At 38.5% G+C, this 22,278-nt stretch overlaps 1 protein-coding gene across 4 annotated transcripts in view; it reads left to right on the plus strand.

The window, feature by feature from the left end:
- The window catches only part of ARHGEF28 (Rho guanine nucleotide exchange factor 28), a 333,170-nt gene that overhangs the window by 294,632 nt on the left and 16,260 nt on the right, over positions 1–22,278 (plus strand). For 2 of the 4 annotated variants that reach the window (XM_033179861.1, XM_033179863.1), the window contains 4 exons: positions 1,131–1,169; positions 1,264–1,311; positions 6,332–6,817; positions 8,169–8,469. In XM_033179861.1, coding sequence (XP_033035752.1) covers positions 1,131–1,169; positions 1,264–1,311; positions 6,332–6,817; positions 8,169–8,469 — 874 coding nt within the window. Of the gene's footprint in view, positions 1–1,130; positions 1,170–1,263; positions 1,312–6,331; positions 6,818–8,168; positions 8,470–19,881; positions 19,960–22,278 lie in introns of all 4 variants that reach the window. The other 2 variants (XM_033179864.1, XM_033179862.1) reach the window with 2 other exon arrangements.

The raw sequence follows: 22,278 nt of genomic DNA on the forward strand, positions 1-22,278 counted from the left end.
CGAGTGAAATCTTTAATTGGCAGTCCAGGGGAAGCAGAGGTCTGGCTAACTCATCCTGGCATCACCAGCCTAAACTAATTGAATTTAACAACTTCAAAATTACCTGAGGACATGACCATGGCTGGCTGCTTTTTATGGCTTAAAATTAGATGTGCCCAGATGAAAGCAAGCAGCATACAGGAGACTGTAGGCCCTTGAGGACAGGGTATCCGATGGTCTCCCATAGCGTTAGGTGTGAAGTTTATAGTGGGTGATCGATATTTATTGATTGATTGGCATGCCATCGAGTTCAACTTAGAATCATTCACTCGAGTGTCCATGTTACGTCAGGCATCATTCTTATAATATGGAGCACACGGATAAAGTCTTGCTACTCACTGATTTGCATCCTAGGGAAAGAAGGCAGACAATAAATGAATAAATAAGTGCCATCACTATCCACATGTGCCCTTAATGTGTGCTGTCGAAGAGACAATGAATGAGGCATAGACCCTGTCCCTAAAGAACAGATGGTCTCCTGTGGCTGGTTCATGGCCTCTGCTGCTAGTACTACTACTAAGGCAGTCACTGGTCTGGTGATCTCTGACTGTGGTGGGATCTAGAGCAGCCCCGCTAAGCGTGCCCCTATGGCCAGGGTCTGAGTCTGGTTTATTTTTTCCCAACTGCTGTATATTTTGATATCGTGAATCTCAAACATTGAGAAAAGGAGTTGAGGCCAGATATGATATAACTTCCAATCTGGCCTCTAGAATATAAAAGGTCAGCCTGACCCAAAAGACAACCGCAGTCTGAGCACAGAGAACTCAAATCACATTGTGGTTTGCACAAGGTAAATGTTGTCACTTGAGTTTTCAGGGTGTCCTTACTGTCATCCCTTGTTGTTTTAAGGAGTGATTGGGTGAAAATTGCCATGTATCTCAAACATCAACTTTGCGTGAAGGATGCTCTTGTTGTCAACTGTTTAATTCTATAGGCTTTTATTTCTGGGAGGAAACTGAGTCAGTATAGATGAGATAATCAAGTTTAGAGACAGCAAAGTGATTTACCCAAGTCATACATTTTGGGACATTACAGGGCAGCTTTTCAAAAGTAGAATGGTTATTCATTTTCTTGTTTTTTATGTATTTTAGGTGGAATGTAGAAATTTTCCAGGTTCTTCACAGTCAGAGGTGAGCTGCACATACCTTAAATGTATCACCAGCCTTTATTTGTGGAGAACGAAAGCTTTTTCAAGAATTTGACACTTATAATTTTGTTTTTCAGATTATACAAGCCATACAGAATTTAACCCGTCTCTTATATAGCCTTCAGGTAACTACCCTCCTCTAATCTTTGACCTTGTGAATGTTTCTCTTAATGCAATTCTCTTTGATGATTCCCAGACTTTAAAAATGAGAACAAGTGAGAGGTAGGGAATGATCTTAAAAGAATGGCAACCTTCTAAGTATAATGTGTTGGACTCACATGGTTTTGTAATCAGAGGAAACACCATGACTACATTTTATACCATTCTTCTCTGAAATCATAAAACAGTTCATATCTTTAAAAAATATTGATGAATATGATCTGGCTTGACATTTACAATGAAACTCTTAGGTGAGCATAGCATGACTTCACATTTTCTGATGAAAACCTAAATTCACACCTAAACAACTTTGACTTCTCCATGTGGCCATCAGCCTTTAGAGTAGTTAAGTAATCCATATGTTGCTTTACTCTTTTGTTTGTTCATCCACTCAACACTTATAAATTTATTAATGTTGAGGGGATGAACACGCAGTGCCCCATCTCTGTGTTGAGTATGCTGAGGGCTGAGCACACAAAGGCAAATGAGCCACACAGCCTGCTCTCAAATGGCTTACTGTCTTTCAAGGAAAAGCAGACATTTAAAAAAAAATCATGCTTGCATTTAGGATTAAATGGGTGGATGATCCCTTAGGCTGGGGTCTCCAAACCCCTAGGTACAGAGTGGTACTCGTCTAGGGTGCACAACAGGAGGTGAGCCAGGGGCAAGTGAGCCGTACCACCTGAGCTCTGCCTCCTGTGAGATCAGTGGTGGCATTAGATTCTCATAGGAGCGTGAACCCTATTGTGAACTGTGCATGCAATCTAGGGATCTAGGTTGCCCACTCCTTATAAGAATCTAATGCCTGATGATCTGAGGTGGTACAGTTTCATCCTGAAACCATTCTCACCACACCCCACTCCATCCATTAAAAAAAATCTGTCTTCCACAAAATGGGTCCCTGCTGCCAAAAAGGTTGGAGACCACTAGCTTAGACCATGCACAAGAAAGAGGCTCAGTGTGTCCGATGGCTTAATTTACTCATTAAAATATATCTCGAAAGGATATACATGCAATGTTTGGATTGTTGAAAAATTTGTAGAAAAATTTGAGAATACAAGTAAATGAAAGAAAATGATTTCTGATTCTACAAAGAGAATTAAAATTATCATGTTGATGTATAAGGCTCCAGATTTTAGAATTGTTTCCTATGCACGCTTCTGTAATATGTAACTTTCTGTCATCAACTATTGTTCTATAGCATACTTTTTAATGATTATATGTTAAATTCAAGTCTGTGGGGTTTATTCAATCCCTTATTGTTTATACTTTTGTATTATTAACAACACTGTAGAGGACATCCTTGTGTACTCATCTCTTTGAATACATCTGACTGTTTCCTTAGGATACATAAGAAGAATCATTTTGTTTAGGTTTTCAATAGACTTTGCCAAAATAATCAAATCAACCAACATTCTCTCTTTTTCTCTTCCATTTGAAGATGGATTAGGGTATCTGATTATTTTATTTGTACTTCTTTGACTACTACTGAGACAAAACATTTTTCCCTCACTGGTTTATTATCCATTCATGCTTCATATCTTGTTGAATTTAAAAGAAAATAAAATGAAGCCTAAGTTCTCAGCAGAAAATATAAAGGCATGCTGCATTCCATGTTTAATTATTTAGACTTTGACTCCATCAAGACTTCTTTCTCTTATGACCTTTTATTCTTGCTCTAGGACCAACATCTGAATTGTTAAAGCCTTGGATTACATTTGAATATATGACAGTGCTACTCTTATTTATTTTTCTATGCATATTTATATATTCTTCCACAAGAGCTCTTATTTTTTATTTATTTAGTTTTTTGAGACAGGGTCTGGCTCTGTTACCCAGGCTGGAGTGCAGTGGCACAATCTCAACTCACTGCAACCTCCGTCTCCTGAGCTGAAGCCATCCTCCCGCCTCAGCCTCCCAAGGAGCTGAGACTATAGGCGTGTGCCGCCAAACCTGGCGAGTTTTTCTTTGTTTAGTAGAGACAGGGTTTCACCATGTTGCCCAGGCTGGTCTCCAACTCCTGGACTCAAAGTGATCTACCTGCCTTGGCCTCCCAAAGTTCTGGGATTACAGGCCTGAGTCACTGCGCCCAGCCCCACAAGAGCTCTTAGACAAGTTTCTTATCTCTTACCAACACCATTAAATTAAAATTTCATTATATTTTTGAATTAAATTGGAGAGAATCAACACCTTTACCTTAATCACTTACTCATATAAGAACATTGGTCAGTCATCTCTTATTCTATGATTTGCTGGAGAGCTTTGTAATTGTTTTCATATAGTATGATATGTGTGTATATATACATTTTTCACTAAGTTTATTCATATTTCTCTTTACTGCTATTATGAATACAATTTTTTTTCATTTTTTGTCCCCAATGGTTGTTGCTAATATAAATAAAGGTATTGATTTTGGGGTACTTATATTGTAACTGGCCAACTCATTGAACTTTATTTTTCATTTTAATAGTTTTTCCATTGATTTTTTGAAGTATTCCAGGTAGAAAATAAAAATTAGAAAATAATGATATTATGGCTATTTGTCAATAATTACGTGAATTTCATTTTCTTGGCTTACTGCTTAGGCTAGGACTTTTGAAAATGTGTTAAATAATAGTGGTAATAGCAAGCTCTTTGTCTTGTTCAAGATTTAGTGATAATGCTTTTAGTGTCTTGGGCTAGATGTGCAGTTCTGGGGTTGATGTTCTTAGAAATCAATGTATCATGTAAGACAAATAATCTTTATTTTAAATGTCAGCTGAGAAGGCATACAGTTTGAGCAGCAGCCATTAACTTGGGGGATGAAAACATTGAGCATTCTGGCTGGTGTTGCCTGATGAAAACACTCACAAGGTCCTGTGTCTTCTTTTCAACCCTGAATGCAGCTCTGTGTAGATTCAAGGTCCAGAAAAGCTTGATCACCTGAATGACCTAATTTTTGCAACACATTACGTTAAAGCGACATGGGAAATATCAAAGTCTACAGTGAATTCTCTTAACCTAACCAGAGCTTCTGAGCTGGTCCAAGGCCATGGGCTTTGAAAGATTTCTGTTCATGGCACAGTCGTCTTTTTTGAAGCTGAATGTCTTATATGTGACTGAAGTTTTTACATAAACAATTTTGTATCAGGTGGAATGAAATTTGATCCCTATATTAGGAAAATAGAGTTAGAAATGAGGCATAGACAGGGCAAAAAGGAAAAGACACAGATATTCTAGCAAAGTAAAGTTAAGCGAGTGAATTGGGAATTTCCCTAAACTTGAAAAGCAAGTGCTGTTCTCTGTCCTAAATATAAATGTAAACTTTAAGTGTGAAGATTATTCATTTAGCTTTAAATGAATATTTAAATTTAGATGAATATCCAATCTTCAGATTCCACCTCTATGCAAGGGAAAAGAATGGCTTTATCCCAAATGTTAGATAGACATGAAGAATACCTCGCAGCAGCACTTAATTACCGTAACTGTAACCCTTACGTGAGCGTTATTGTGGTAGTTTTGACATAGAAAGTATTGGATTTTTGTTTGTCTTACCATACTGTCCCTTAGGATTTATTAGAATTAAGTGGTGATGTACAGTCTACAATTTTATGTAGCCAGATCAACAGAGTCCTGAGTGGTTTATTGCATGCTAATTATTTCATATTTAAAGATCATAGTAATTAATACCTATTCTGAATGATAATCATTGTTTTATTTATAACAACTCCCAAAAGCCACTAACTATTCATGTGTCTGAAATTTTAAAGATTAATTTCCAAATTTAAAAATATGAATTTTCTTTCAAAAGGCCCCAGTGAATACATTTTTGAGTCGTATTCCAAGACAAGTATGAATTTAAAATATACCTTAGTTCTTTAACTTTCAAAAGTATAGGAAACTGCTGAGCTGACAAAGAACTTATGGTCAAATCCCCATCTTCCCAACATCTGTTATATGGACAGTTTAAAAAATTCTTAGGAAGGAAAAATGTGAATTTATCCCTAGGAGAGTAATGATTTCTCATATGGAGTCAAAACATACACACATACCCAGTATGTGTCCATTTTCAATTTGTCCCTTCTGTACTGCTTTGCACTCTAAATGGGAACTTTTAAAATTAAAAGCTTCCAAGGGCATTCACAGAGATCTTTTTGGTTTTGTGGAATCCTTCCAGATCTTGGTAATTATTTCCTGTGATGTTGCCAAACTTTTCATAGGCAGATACCGTAACTCAAAATGTTTTTTTAATCTGGTTGGTAAATGTCCTCTGGGCTTTAGAGTATCTATTTTCCCTTAATCATTTCAGCCTCCTGTTAGCGATCTATTAAACAAATACATTTCAGCTTAGTTTTTGTGTGCATGACCTTCCTGCTATAATACAAAGATGTAACAGTAATGAGACTAGCTTTAGCCACTTACATATCTCCTAAAAATGGTATTAACTGCTATTCTCAGGCATTATGTTATAAAAACATTATTTACCAAAAGTCTCCAAATAGTTGATTTTTATTTTTATGTCTTCATAATGCAACGTAGCTCAAGTAATTTCTGGTTTGGGACTCAAAGAAAGGATACTACAAGGTTTATGTGGATTCTTAAGTTCTCATGAACGATTGACTAGGGAGACCTCAGCAAGAGAATGAGATGTAGAACAGGAATGCACAGCCTTGTGAATTTACATGCCGAGTTCATATTCGGGAGACTCGTTTAACTATCACCCAACAACCAGCACCAAACTACCTTTCCATAGGAGAGGATGATACTGCTTTTGGGCTTTGTTTCTTTTCTCTATGAATTCACAGGTCATACCCCTAGGACATATGTAAACAAGCCTCTGCGGAATGCCACACAAATCTTGCCTTTGGAGGTAACTTAGGAAAAGGCCAGAAATATTAAGAGAAATGAATTCGGGCCTGCGTTCTGTGTTTCCAGGTAGTTCCAACGGAAAGCGTAAACAATAACAATGGAAGCCTGTGTTTATTTTTCCTCTGTCTGCTCTGACAGGCCGCCTTGACCATTCAGGACAGCCACATTGAGATCCACAGGCTGGTTCTCCAGCAGCAGAAGGGCCTGTCTCTGGGCCACTCTGTCCTCCGAGGCGGCCCTTTGCAGGACCAGAAGTCCCGCGACGCGGACAGGCAGCATGAGGAGCTGGCCAACGTGCACCAGCTCCAACACCAGCTCCAGCAGGAGCGGCGGCGCTGGCTCCGCAGGTGTGACCAGCAGCAGCGGGCTCAGGCGGCCAAGGAGAGCTGGCTGCAGGAGCGGGAGCGGGAGTGCCAGTCGCAGGAGGAGCTGCTGCTGCGGAGCAGGGACGAGCTGGACCTCCAGCTCCAGGAGTATCAGCACAGCCTGGAGCGGCTGAGGGAGGGCCAGCGCCTGGTGGAGAGGGAGCGGGCGAGGATGCAGGCCCAGCAGAGCCTGCTGGGCCACTGGAAGCACGGCCGGCAGAGGAGCCTGCCCGCGGTGTTCCTTCCGGGTGGCCCCGAGGTATGGACCTTCTGGGGTGCTGTGAGGCAGCCTCTCGACGACAGGGCTGGGCCTGGGGGTTCCTAAGACACTAACCAAACATCTGTCATTTTGGTTTTTGTGTAAGACCTCACGAGGATTTCTCAATTTGTAGGTAGCCAAAGCTGGAAGCTTTCAGAGATAATACATATCCACGTTGACTTAAAATATGGATGCTGTGGGCTGGGCGCGGTGGCTCACGCCTGTAATTCCAGCACTTTGGGAGGCCGAGGCGGGCAGATCACCTGAGATTGGGAGTTCGAAACCAGCCTGGCCAACATGGTGAAACCTCATGTCTACTAAACATACAAAAATTAGCTGGGCTTGGTGGCGGGCGCCTGTAATCCCAGCTACTCAGGAGACTGAGGCAGAAAAATCGCTTGTACCCATGAGGCGGAAGTTTCATTGAGCCGAGATTGTGCCATTGCACTCCAGCCTGGGTGACAAGAGTGAAACTCCGTTTCAAAAAAAAAAAGGACAGTGTAAGGACCCAGGTCCTATGGGATCACTGCACTCTGCCTGAGATGCCCTTACCTAAGGAACAAACATAGAATCGAGTTGTCCTAGAAAGGCTGGGGTGGGTTTGTCCTGGAGTCAAACTCACCGTGAGCTTGCTCTTTTCCAGTATTTGAAGGACTGTCTTTATATGATCTGTCTTAAGAGTTCTATGTAGAAGTAGCTTTTAGAAGATCAATTAACTATTAATAAATACTATAGGCACTGAATTTAGCAAGTATAATACTATTCTGTTATGCCGAGCTTATTCTCTCTTTGTAAATTTGATATAGTAAATTCAAAATCCATTTCACTAGTAAGAGTTATTTATTTGCATCTTTTCTAACCATGCTTGACAATCCCATTGGTCTCAGAAGTTTATTTTCCTGTGTTATGAGCATGTATTTTTTTATTGATAGTGCATGAAGTTGTACAAGATCTCTGTTGCAATCTGTTTTTCCTTTTAAGTTGGCTAAATTATGTTTATTGCTAACTCCTCATGTATATATGGATATGTTTTCAACTTTTTTATTTAGCAAAAGTAAAAAATGCTGCTTTCTCTGATTAAAATAAAGTGGAAACACTTTAATGTCATAGAACGCCACTCTTTTTTATTTATTTATTTATTTATTTTTGTTAAAGATATGCCATGCATAGCAAATTGAAGTTTTTAGTACTAGCTCATTAAAAGAGGATGGGGTGGGGGGAGAAAAGAAGTGGTAATCTTGACCTTACTTTTACTGAAATCTTGATTCCTAAGATTCTTTCAGGAATAAATACTTTATGAAACGTATAAGTTAGAAAAATTATTGTACTTTTCCTCTGTTTCTTTACATAGGTAATGGAACTTAATCGATCTGAGAGTTTGTGTCATGAAAACTCATTCTTCATCAATGAAGCTTTAGTACAAATGTCATTTAACACTTTCAACAAACCGAATCCATCAGTTATACATCAGGATGCCACTTACCCCACAACTCGATCTCCTTCTGACTTGGTAAGGACTAGTGAAAATCAAGTAGACCTCAAGATGGACCCTTCTCAGCCTTTGAATGTCAGTCACGAACTGTGGACAGCCTCTGGGTCCAGCCATCAGATACTTCCTTTCCACGAAAGCAGCAAGGATTCTTGTAAAAATGGTAATTAACACTTTAAACGTCATCTGTATAGTTTGGACAAGAAGTTGTCCCTCTGAACGGTTGGCTCTTGTGTAGAGTGCGTCAAAGTCCTCCCTACCATGGGAATAAATTGGTACTGATGAGCTGGAGTTTGCGGCATTCACTTTTCTTTGGGGAAGTCTGGGGACAGCCTTTGCTTGTAAGTTACCTAGACAAGTGAGACTATGGTCATAGGGCTTAGCGAATGCTCACAACATGTAAGAACCAGACCGGATTTTTAGATATGTGGGTTAAAATGATAATGTCCTCTTAAAAGTAAAGCAACTTGGTATTTACTCCCCACTATTGTGAATCCCACTACATCCTGAAACACCTACGTTGACACTCAGAAATAAAAGATACCAACAGGGTTGGTAGTGGGACTTTATCAGGGCAATTTCCTGTAACATTAGTGAAATCTTCTGTACTGCTATTAAACACCCAAAATGAAACTGTTAACATCATTTGTCATTGTAAAAAAAAAAAAAAAAAAAAAGTGTTGTCTCTCCATAAGTACCTCATAATAACACAATTTGCTAATCCCATTAAAGCATTTGCCAAGTATAAATGAAAGCAGCTCGTGTTACCAGCTCTACATGAATCCGAATGATTTAAATCTATGTCTATTATAAATTGTTTTTTGTGGGACCTGAGGTAGGGAATGAGAAGAACTTGAAACCTCTCTACTGAAAAACAGATGGTATGCAATAGAATAAACAAATGGCTGGCCACATGGATGTGAAATAAATCACCCACAGCAAAATGTTTCAGAAACATAAAACAAGCAGTAGTATAGAAGTCTTCAGAACTGGATACAGATTTGTTTCTATACTTAATATATATTCTTAGATTGTCAGTTGGAGGATAATTTTTCAGCAACAAAAAAGAAGGTATTTGGCTTCTTCCAATTCAAGAGTAATAATTCTGACACTGCTTATAAGTTGATTTATTACTGATCCAAAAGATGTTGATTCTTAATGGTGGCTAATTCTTTACATTACTTAAGTCACTGTGGTAACATTCTTACTTCTTGTCAGCATATAGGAGAGAATGAAATAGTTTTTTCAAGTATTGTTTCAAATATTCTTTAGATAAAGAAAAAATGATGGAATAGTTCAGACTAAATAAAAGGTCAAGCAAAATTTAGAAAATGTAACTTCTTTAATATATTATCTTGCAACTTTACTACAATAGAGAGCACATTGCAGAATGCTTTTTCTAAGCACATGTTGCTTTGCTGTGTTGATCCATTAACCTGCTATTTATAGTGCTTCCTGTGTTTTTGTCAGCATGGTTTTACATACTGGCTTTGTTATAATTCCGAAACTCAGTTTGAGTTAAACCACATTCAGCTTTTGTTTAAAAGAAGCATGTCTCTTTTACTTTTTGTGTATCTCCCATCTTTTTCTATTGACTTGTGCTTCAAAGTAAAAACTTTTTAAAGCATTTGGCAGCATACTTGCAGTAGATAGAAAATGTACTAAGGAAATAAACAGTGATTATATACAAAACCAGTCTATCCACATGTAAGGAATTAGAGCCAAAGGAAATGCTGAGAAATGTACTTATGCTTAAGAAATTGTATGTCCAGAGTAGGCCAAGGACACTCAGGACATTGACAGGAGAGAGGAAAATCAACTTTGGCTTAAATCTCTCAGGAACATCCTGGTTTATATAAGTAGGGATTACATCAGAAATGCTGTGTGTACTGTTCACCACTGGAGTTTTGCAACTAGTCAAAAAACCTTCTTTATGTTTGTTTACTTCATGATAAGCAATTTCTAGAGGAGAGAAGAGAAAGTCAGAGAATAGGAGGTGATAATAAAGTAGAATGAAAATTGGATATATATACTTAAAAGAGTGGTCAAGGCTAGGTAAAATGATTCAAACCACTGCAGAGCTTTGGCAGCTTTTATCATTGACAGTAACACAACATCAGCCGCTGGTGATGGCCTTAGCTGGGCTCCATGGGTGCTTGCCACACATGACCTTGGGGGACAGTGACTCGGGCGGGGGGGAGCTGGACAGGAAGAAGCAGGCTCCAGGGTGTGCTGGTTGGTGACAGTTGATGTGGCAGAACCAAGGACCACACAGTGTTGTTGTCCCCTCTTCTGTGTTTTGCTACTGAATCTGGGTGAGTGGCCATGAGTGACCACTACTGAGGACCTCCATAGTTCACTACAATCTGGCTAACATAATTTGCCTATAATGTTGTGGGCTGGTATTTTTGCTAAATGTGCACTTAACCATGATTTCATTCAGGCTTCAGTCACTCTTTCATTGTTAGACCTTAAGGTCAGCTGTTTCAGATAACACCTTAAAGAATGGTTTGCTGTTTTGCCTAGTCTGGTACTGTGGGTAGAGGATCAGCTCAGATCAGTGAAAATGTGAATTTCTGGAACAGTAAAGCTGATGGGAAAAATTGTATATAAATACAATTCTCCAATGTGTTTAGATACCACCTAGATAGGAATTTCTGTTGGTTTGTTCAGTACAGCCTCAGCAGACATTTTTGTGTTCTAATTGTGATTGGTTTCTGAATTGCTCTACCCCCACCCCTACCACGAGTATTTATATGACACATCAAATTTCAGGCACCGTCCTAAGGTTTTACATGGAGAAACTCATTTAATACTCCCAACAACCCACTGAGATGGTTCTGTCCTTTGAGAGGGGCAGCTGGGATACAGAAAGGTTAAGTAACTTGTCCAGGTCACACACCTAGAAAATGGCAGAGCCAGAAATTGAACCTGGGAAGATTGGCTTTACAGCCCATGCTGTCAATCATCACACTCTACGTTCTTAATTACTTTTTTTTTTTTTTTTGAGAAGGAGCCTCTCTCTCTGTCACCCAGGCTGGAGTGCAGTGGTAACATCTTGGCTCACTGCAATCTCTACCTCCCAAGTTCAGGTGATTCTCCTGCCTCAGCCTCCTGAGTAGCTGGGATTACAGGTGCCCGCCATCACACCTGGCTAATTTTTGTATTTTCAGTAGAGATGGAGTTTTGCCAGGTTATCCAGGCTGGTCTTGAACTCCTGACGTCAAGTAATCCACCTGCCTTGGCCTCCCAAAGTGCTGGGATTACAGGCTTGAGCCACCATGCCTGGCCTAAATTACTAATTTCTAGAAAGCTGTTTTGAATTTTACTTTTTTTTTTTTTTTTTGAGATTGAGAGTCTCACTCTGTTGCCCAGGTTGGAGTGCAGTGTTGTGATTTTGGCTCACTGCAACTTCCACCTCCTGGGCTCAAGTGGTTCCTCCCACTTCAGCCACCTGAGTAGCTAGGACTGCAGACTTGCACTATGCCCGGTTAATTTTTGGCTTTTTTATAGAGATGGGGTTTCCGCATATTGCCCAGGCTGGTCTTGAACTCCAGAACTCAAGCGATCAGACTGTTTCAGCCTCCCAAAGTGCTAGGATCACAGGCATGAACCACCGCCCCCAGCCATGAGTTGTACTTTTTAAGGAAGTTGGTTTAGATATAGAACTAATCTAATCCTTTTGTAATGCCTAGTGGGATGTTCATGATTAAGGACCAGGTTTTTGTTTTTATTGTTTTTTTTCCCTCCCCTCCTTCCCTCTTTAATAGCAACATTTGGAAAATATTTCTAAATGTTTTGGATTGCTGTGGCCAACTCTTGCATGGGGCCTGAACATCTTCAGTATCATAAATACTCTTTAGCTTTACTTTTTTCCCATACGGGACATTTTCTTAAAAATATTTTGTTTCTCTAATGTTGCCTAATACCCCATGTTATCTGTAAATATTTTTTAAGATGGCACTTTAAAGAACTTTACTTTCCAGTTTTGGAAGTTATTTCATGAACAAAATTCTTGGATGTTCAAACATTAAATCCAAATTGGTATTTTTTGTAGTGGAAGAGATGGTTGGTTTAAGAACTTTTTCTGTACTCCTCTGTGGGACACCAGCCAAGACTACAGAATATTTGAATTTCCTTAAACAATAGTCTCTGTGGGACAATTGCTATGTAATCGGCCCTATGAGATGCTCAACAGCATTACTCTGAAAGGCAAAAACAACAAAAAAGCCCAACATTTTATTCTTGTGACTTTTTGTCTCCTAGCTTTAACATTTTAGAACTATATATTGAATGCATTTTAGAACTATATATTGAACTATATATATGTTATTTGCCTTTTTCATTAACAGAAAACATTTTATGGTATAAAAATCTGAAATCTTAATCTCCCTTTACAGTTATATTTTTCTGTATACCTCAATATTTGCAGGTTTCCCAGAAGTTCTCTTCAATTCAGTTAAATCATTATGATTTTGTTAAGCATTTGATAAAATTTAAGTCAAGCCAAATTTTATGTTAATGATATAGATACTGGGAAAAAAAGTAACTTTATTAAGTTTGAGTTCTCTTTCCTTTTAGTACATATTAGAATTTGCTGCCAAGAAAACTATTTTCAAAATTCAAAGCATTGTATTTAGAATACCTCATCTTGATAATTTTTTTTTTTAAAGACAGCTGTGTTAAACTTTCAATGACAAGTTTTTTATGTAAGGCAAGAAAATAGAAAATTTCCAAATGCAAACCCATGCCATACTTAGTATTTAAATAACAGTCTTAAGAAGTGAGAGGGTGATAATTTCTCATGCTTTAAAATATTTCATAATTCAGAAATTGATGCCTTTCTTGTGTAATCTATGTGGAAAGAAGCTTTGCCCGAAGAACTTAAGGCAATTTTCCCAGATTGAAACTGGCGTTAGACACCATAAACTTCTATGTTGTGAGTGTATTTGAAGAGGGGGAATGTATTTGTCGACCACGGCTGCCATAACGAAGTACCACGAGCTAGGGGGCTTAGACAACAGAAATGTATTTCTTCAAGGCTAGAATTAGAGATCAAGGTGTTGGCAACATTGGTTTCTTCTGAGGTCTCTGTCCTTGGCTTGCAGATGGATGGCCATCTTCTTCCTGTGTCTTCACCTGGTCTTCCTCCTGTGCCTGTCTGTGCTCCAATCTCTCTTTATAAGGATATCAGTGACATTGGATTAGGGCCCACCGTAATGACCTCAGTTAACTTTATTCTTTAAAGCTCTATCTCCAAATACATTCTGAGCTACTGGGTGGGGGGGAGGGTAGGACCTCAACATGTGAATTTTGGGGGGACACAGTTCAGTTCTCAACAGGGGACAAAATGATGATTTTTCTCCTTACCATAGTTTTAGGTATCATGAAAGCCTTAATTAAAAAACAAATATATATATATATATATATATATATACACACACACACATATATATATACACACACACGCACACACCAAAGTTGAACTATAACATTGTTAGTTTTTTGACTTGGTAAGGGAAGTGAATTGAACTTTGTAAAAAAAATAAATAATTACATAATAGTAAAATTGTGATGAATATTTATATCTGTATATTGATAGATATTGATGTCTGTTATCAAGCCAAGTTCAACACATAGAAATTAAGGCAGGAAATATTGAATCCACTTCCTACTTAGTGAAACTAGAGCAGAAAATATTGAGTCTATAGGTTCATTTCCTACTTATAGTTGTATTTCCAAGCCTAGGCCTTAACTAAGGGGCTTTGGGAATTGTGAGTACTCTCTGATTGGGAGGGACATTATGTGCCTTTATTTTGGATTGCTTAAATGAAAACAAAGCTGAAGGGTTGAGGATGTTAATTACAACATCAAATTATTATCCAGAGATATATAGGAGTTTGAGGAAATCAAACTGAGGGAATCATCTGGCAACTCTTTCTTCTAGAATCGTGATTATCACGTTAGGTGATGTTTTAAAGGAAACTATAATATTGCTTGCTCTTGGTAATCTATATCATGACAAAAATATAAAGTATTGGGATCAAGGGCTTAATTTTCATGTTTCTCATCGACAAGTGGAGATGATTGACTTTAGCCTTTTGCAGATTTTATACCAGGGAAAGGAAACATGACATTCGCTTGTAGAGCCTGGTGAGCCAGGAGTGCTTACTGCCAACTTCCTGATTGCATATTTCTCTGGGGGCAGGTTGGCTATGTGAGCCAACTGGGCCAGGGCCATCCCGCCTCAGCACACAGAGCCTAAGACACAGCAGGAGAGCAAAACCAGCAGGTGGGTAGATTCAGAGGCAGCCGGCCAGCCATGCGGCTGCCTGTTCATCTCCACCCTGGGTTCCAGTTTAGTTTGGACAAGCTGCTGAAGTGTGGGAGTCCACATGGTATGAATGCTGCAAAGAGCCTCAGAGGTTAGGCCTGGCCCTGGCCATCCTTAGCTTTAAAAATGAAAAAATAATACATGCACGGATATACACACACACGTGATCTATCGGCTACATGTTTGACCTCTCTAGTATGATGTGACTTTACTCTCCAAGAGACTAAGGCTTGGGTTTGGAGGGGAAATTTATCTACCAAACATAACTGAAGGATGAGGCTTGCTGCCATCAGTCACAGTGACTGATGAGGTAATAATCCGGCTTCAGCAAAGGAAAGGAAGCATCACTCTCCATGTATCAGAATCTGGGGACTGTCTTCTCCCCATCCAGCCATGCAGATTTTGTTTTTAAGGTTTGCTTAAAATGTGGAATGTTCAGCTGAATACCGTTGATTTATGTTTGCCTAAGAAGAATATGACCATCTATCTTAGGGGGTGGCAAACTTTTCCTTAAAGGGTCCTATAGTAAATATTTTAGTTTTTGCAAGCCATCAGATCTTTGTTACAACTAGTCAAGTCTGTCATTGTAGCTTGCAAAGCAGACATAGACAATATGTAAATAATGAGTTTAGCTGTGTTCCAGTGAACTTTGTAAAAACAGGTGGCTGTAGTTTGCCTACCCCAGAGCTGGTTTCCAAATTTTCTTTGCCTCCACTTAAGTTGAAGAGTGACAATTATACTCCTCCTTGTTTGGAATGTTCACCTTTGGGTGAATTAATAGTGCAATATTATATGGCACTTCATGCCATTCAAAAGCAGATTTGAAATCATGATCTCATTTGCTCTTTATAATGATTTTGTGAAATGATGGTTATTGTCTACAGAGACAACTTTTCTCTTTCACTTTTTGTTCAGTTTCTGAAAACATAAATTCAGAAAGAGATAGCTGAATATACTAGATGGAGTTTAAGGCCAGAGGCTCAAAACGTGGAGAAGCCCTTCTTCCCAACTCCAGTTCGCCAAATCCTGTGATGGTGTTGGGGAGGGCCACCCTCTGACTATGCAGCTAATGAGAAGTAAGATACATAGATAGGAATTCTTTGCTAGAATTATGCTTCTCATAGCTGACTATGCATCTGAGTTTACTGTGGCAAACAAAAAAAATACAGATTCCTCTGTTCAGAGATTGTGATTTGAATCAGGGCTTGGCTGGAGCCTGCAAACTTGTGTATCTAACATTCTTCTTAGTTGATTCTGAAGTAGCCAGCCTGATGCATGTCCCCGGATTGCTGGCCTGGGATACTGGACTTCATATAAGAGGATTTTGCTTCAAACCCTGACTCTGGCTCCTACTGCTGTGTGATCCCTAAGTCTTAGTTTCCCCATCTATACAAACGGGAAGGAAGTGTTAACATAACTGTTTTAAAAAAGGCCTGACATGTCCCGGGGATCCAGTGAGCATCAGCTTCCTTCCTACATTCTGGAAATAATTTATTCTGATTGTGATTCAGGGGTCGCCGGCCAACAAAATGAAAGTGTTTCCTAAATGTTATTAGAGAGCCAATAGTTTAAAATATAAAATAATTAGCTGTAAATTGGGAAAGTTTTTACTCAGATTGGAAATACATTAGAATAAAAAGGGTAACTATCTTTCCATAGCGATCTCAGAGGAGGGGTTTGTCAGTGGATCACCAGAATTATTTTGGGGATGAAGCTCTGATAGCACAGCATTTTGCTTCTTCCTTTTGTTCCTCTCTCTACTGGAACAAGTTATGTAAGTCAACCACATTTTTAGAACCAGATATAAACACCCAAATGTCAAATACTCTGACAACATAACTGAACATCACCTCCATTTGGGATGGAAAGCTTCCTTATCTACAGGCCATCCAACGCTTGTTGGTTACATTATGTAAATGTACCCCCAGGAAGACTTCTAATTGTACTTTGGTTTCCAGAGTGGGCTCTCCTACTAGAAAGAAAATGTCAAAAGCAGCCTACAGGAATATTCAAGTGTAAACTCTTTGTCATTTTAAGTCTAAAAATTCTGTTCTAGTTTATCATCTTAATCTCTTTTTGAGTTTGGTTATCCTGAACCAATTTGAACTTGTTAGTTCTAGATAAACTGATAAAAATCATAGTTCAGAATCACCAGAAAGCATCTCTTGTTAGCACTTATAATTTGAATTATGTGGTGTAATAATTTATGTAATATCTGTCCCACTAGAGAGGAAGCTTCATGTGGGTAGAGCATTGCATATTTCTTTCTTGTTAATTGCTCTGTCACCAGCACCAAGCAGTGTCTGATATATGATGAAGATTTGATAAACATTTATGAAATGAATGGAGGAGTCCAGGTCCACACTCATTAGCAGAAGTGAAAGCAACCATGAGCTGAAACCACACAGTTTACTCTTTTACTAAGGCATTGAAAGAAGTTGAGGTATCAGAGAAATGGGGTGTGTGATGGTGGTTAACACAGGCAGGACAGATTAGTGTCTCTGGCTAGCTAACTGGATCAAGTGTTTGTTTTAAACTTTTTGTAATATGGGTACAGGTTAGATAGCATTCTTAAAATGTTGGGGTAACTGTCAGATTGTTTGCCTTTAATATCTTCCTGGATTCCTAGTAGTAGACTTAAAAAAATACGAACTTTTTCTCCACTTCATTAGTATTGGAGTAAATTTATCAATGTATATAGTACTATATGTATCAGTTTGGCATAGGTACTTTTTGTTTAGTTCTAGAGAGCATCTTTTAAAATTTTACTTTAAGTTCTGGGATACATGTGCAGAACATGCAGGTTTGTTTTACATAGGTATACATGTGCCATGGTAATTTGCTGTACCTATCAACCTGTCATCTAGGTTTTAAGCCCCACATGCATTAGGTATTTGCCCTAATGGAGAGCATCTCTTGATATATTTTTCCATTAGAACATTGTACATATAGCCCCCATATGGCATGCATAGGAGATGAGAAAAAGTTAAAATGTGTTTTCCATAAAATGCTTTATGGTACCTTGAGCTTTAGAAATGAATCCAGTGCTGTCATTGTAGGAAGATGACACATTTACCATTTAATTGTTATATCAATAGCAATTAGTCAGCTTATCTGTTCACTGGGGTATTTCTTTTTTAACCATAAATTAGCGTGAATCCCATGACATCAAGCATGGGTGCCCAGCTCAACATCAATGAAACACTTTCTTAAACTCTTTTTACTTCTGCTAAATCCTACTTAACAGTCTAGCGCATCTCCCTAGGCAAAAACAATCAGTATTTGTTTAGTTAAATATGCTCCTAGAATGTGAACCAATTTGCCTGGGATGGCCTTCTACTTATTAGGCTTAAAATGTTGCCTGAAACATCACATATTTATTGTAGCAAGAGTGTGATTGAATCTTAAGAAATAGATCCCTTTGCTTTACCCTAGACTGACTGAAACATATATACTGTATTCTTAGCGGGTCACTTTCAGACACAGCTAAGGGGAAAGAGTTGTTCTGCTCAGACCTTTGACCGGATGATGAATAATCCTGGGCCTTAGTTTTGATCTGTGGAGATGTTAATTTGCCACAATAAGTCACTGTAGAGTTTCTTTGGATAAGAGGCCACAGTATCCATTCTCTTTCTGGATAAGATATTAATTCAGTTTAATTTGAAATGTTAATGCTTGATTTGAAGATATACCTAAGGAAAAATGTAGGCTTCCAAAGGGTGTAGTTATGCAGGATAGGTTTCTGAACCTTTTGCTAAACAATTTCATAGTAAGGCTGTTCAAAATTTAATTGTTTTTCATGGTGACTCTTTTCCATGCTGTTTTTGTACAAGTTTTATTACACTATGGCTTTTTCTAAAACATAACATAGTGAATGCTTGTATTAAATATAGAATATTTGGATCATCCACTAGAAATTTGGGAGACTCTGCTTCTCTGATGAATTGAGACTGTTTTTAAGGAATGGTGCTGTAAGGCTTTGGAAGAACTGTTTATAAGCAAAACATTGGCAGTTTTAATTTTATTTAATGACCTGCTTCCTACCAGTGATCTTGGCACCCTGTGCAGTGATTTGCAATCAATTAATCATACAGAATGGTGTAACACTGCAATGAGGGCATTGCACTCTAAGAGTCTCATAAATCCACCAGAAACAAAAAACAGGAATTGCATGCTTAAAGACTTCTTCATGCAAAACCCCAAATGAGAAGGTGATTTTTATGTTCTATTTTCTAAAGTGTCCTCAGAAGCCTTAAGACTTTCTTGTGGATTCTGGGTTTTGAAGTTCCCATTTCTCAAATACTGTTTGGCCCTTTACTGGGCTGTCAGCATAGGACTTTATAAGTTTTCACCTCATTCAGTTTCGTCACTGATCATTTAGATGGGAAATTCTTGATTCTGAATTACCAAGAGAAGCCCCATGACTTTGCTTTCCTCTGAATTTAGGGCAGTCACTTTCAACTACGAGAGGCTGTAGTTTGGGGAGTCTTTGTAGAAATGATTCAGAAAGGAGGCATGTTTCCATCCTGGGAATACACTGACATTTGCTAGAGGCAGATGGCAGAAGATAGGATAGTGTGACATCAGAAGTCAAGAAGATGTCACGTACTTGGCTTTGCCAAAAGCTTCTGGAATCTGCGTGTTCAGGATCTTAAGCTTGTGGGCTTGTCATTTCAGATGTGCCCTTGCAGTTAACTGTTTAACGATGATGGATTTTTTCTTCTAATTTTAGCATAGTAAATATAGAGCTATTAAACATTCTTAAAATTATGTAAGCCTAAACCCTTGGATGTGTGTATATTGTGTTGTCTTTATTCATTTTCATATGGTTTTGTTTTTGGAATGTTCTTATAACAAGAACATGGAAGTTTAATATATATTCCATCTGACTAAAACTGAACCCTCTTTAAAGAAACTAAAGGTTTTCAAGACTGTTTTACTTCCAGTGAGTAGTTTAAACTTCTTTCATGACGGATTTATTCCTATCAAAAAGTTGTACTATTTTTGATTACTTGTTAATGTATCCAGATTGGCATGTTAGACACAAGTAGAGCACATCCTATATTTTTAGAAGCTTGATGCTTCTGTTCAGCATAAGCCCTAAAAAAATACCAAGTTTTGCAAATGCAAAGTACTTTTCATCAGCATGGAAATTGGAGGGAAAAACACAATGAATATTTTGGCCAAAATGTGATGGTCTGTTAGTCAGCATCTGGTAATGAGGCCATATTTTGCATTCAGACTCTAGTATGAGAAAGTGCAGTTGTACATTGACATCTCCCGTGGGACTGTGGACTAGAACCACATCCACTTTGAAAGGTAATACTGCAAGGGGGGTGCTTAGCCTTCTTTTAGGGTACTCCACTGAACTACCTACATAATTTGGTTTTTAAAATGTTTTCGTTTATGCTAAACAAGCAATCTGAGATAAAGCATGGTAAAAAAAAGTCAAATACTAAATTTGTCTTTATGAGCTCCCTTTCTCTGATGAGCTGACTACGAGTCTGTTACCTTCATGAATATGGGGCAAAAAGCCTAAATCTGAACTCTGTCGGCTGGAAGCAAACAAAGTACTGGGAAAAATTACATCAAAGTATGCTACTGGTAGGAGTTATCATTGGTCTTGGCAAGACCACAAAGGTTTTTTTCAACTGCTGCTGCCAATAAATTAAAATATTTTCTCTTTATATTTGTCAGGTAAGAGATACAGATGTAAGATAAGATGAATATATTTGTCAGATTTAGATAAGATGAATATATTTGTCAGGTTCAATCTCTTGCCTACTATGATAGCCAGTCCCTTCACCCCCTCTACCATAGGATAGACACACAATTAAATTCTTCTTTGTATAAATCAAGGTAGGCTTAAAGGTAAAACATTGATCTCCTCAAACAAACTTGCAGGACTTCTGGTGGTGACTATTTTCAGTTTCTTTAGAGAGACTATTGGCTAACTTTGAGGATGTATGGTTCAGGAAAGTTTCAGAAAATATGTTGCATGAAGGGATAATTAAATGACTGAGTTAACACTAACCCAGAAAAAAAACACTAGGGTTGAAACAAACCCTAGTTTCTTCTAGTTAAAAATGATGTTGTTTAGCAATAGACTCTAAAATGCTTTATCCAATTTATATTATTTATTGATACATAATTTACATAGAGTGAAATGCTTAGCAATATCATTTTTGACCAGAATGACCAAGAACTGAATCAGACCAGACATGTTCCTGTGAGGAACTGCCATTCAAAGATGAAAAAATAATGAATCCAACCCCCATTGCCTGCAGCCAAGTTTCAGCAAAAGTTGACTAAAAACACACTTTTCCAATGTAGTGAGCCTTATGTGCATTTATTGATACTTCACTATTAAGTGAGGGACTTGAGTGAAGAAAAGAATAAAAGAATAGATGAATATATCAAGTGCACTTTATTTATACTGAAAAATGGAGATGACAGGCTGGCATAGTGATTACGATGGAAGGCTTGGGAATTATGCCTGGGTTCAGATTCCAACTCAGTCATTTATTATCTGTGAAATGTTAAGCAGATGTTTAACTTACTTGGTGTCTCAGTTTCCTCATCTCTACAGTTGGATTTCTGATAGTATCTACTTTGGAGGTGGTATGACGATTACATAAAACAATGTGTGTACAACTCTTAGACCTTTGTGAGCACTTAATGAACACTACCGTTATCACTGTTACTATTATATCTTGTGGTGAGAAAGGAGTACATTATTAGGAAGTGCATCTGCTGCATTCAAGCCACTGGGCTGCTTCTAAAGTGGTTGCTCTGGTGACCAGAGAGACTTGTGTTGCCTCATTTGGGTATCACATGAATCAGCACATCTCAAAACTTATTCCACAATTTGACTGGCTGTTAGTATTAGGTATTATACAAGAATCTCCCATAATCAAATAATATTGAGAAATGCTGATTTTTGGGACGGCACAACTTTTTCCAAACCTCTGTTGTGCTCCTGTGCACTGTGAATCTGCAGAAGTGGACCTCCTCAAACCCTTTTTTTTTTTTGAAACGGAGTCTCGCTTTGTCGCCCAGGCTGGAGTACAGTGGCCGGATCTCAGCTCACTGCAAGCTCCGCCTCCTGGGTTTACGCCATTCTCCTGCCTCAGCCTCCTGAGTACTCAAACCCTTTTAACCACAGCATCCTCCTTTGAAGACCAGCATCTTGCAGGACTACTTATTCCTTGAAACATGGTTTGGAAAAAACGCTGATGTCAGGGAATATTGAAATAAACTCACAGCATGTGGCACACCCTTCAAATACATTTTTCCTCCCTTTGGAACAGTTGAAATTCAAATGACATATCCTAGCATAATTTGCCACATGGGTTGTGTTTTGAAACCCAAATCTAACGCAACAAATTTCAGATAGAGCTTTGTTTAGCCCCCAGGCCAGTATTTGGTCCTATGGATAAGGGTTGGTATCCAGACCTCTTAGGGCGTTTCTGCGTCAGCTTTCCAGGGCTTATTCAAACCCTCCATGTGCTGGAAGTCCCTCACCCTTTATGAGGCACAGTAGGCAATGTGCTTGCACCTTGATCTCTCAGCCTCAGCTCATGCTTTTCTCTTTCTCATCCTGCGTTCTAGCCATAGGAAGTTCCATCCATTGTGTGG

The sequence above is a fragment of the Trachypithecus francoisi genome, unplaced genomic scaffold (assembly GCF_009764315.1).
Source record: "Trachypithecus francoisi isolate TF-2019V2 unplaced genomic scaffold, Tfra_2.0 Lachesis_group2, whole genome shotgun sequence".
Taxonomy (NCBI): domain Eukaryota; kingdom Metazoa; phylum Chordata; class Mammalia; order Primates; family Cercopithecidae; genus Trachypithecus; species Trachypithecus francoisi.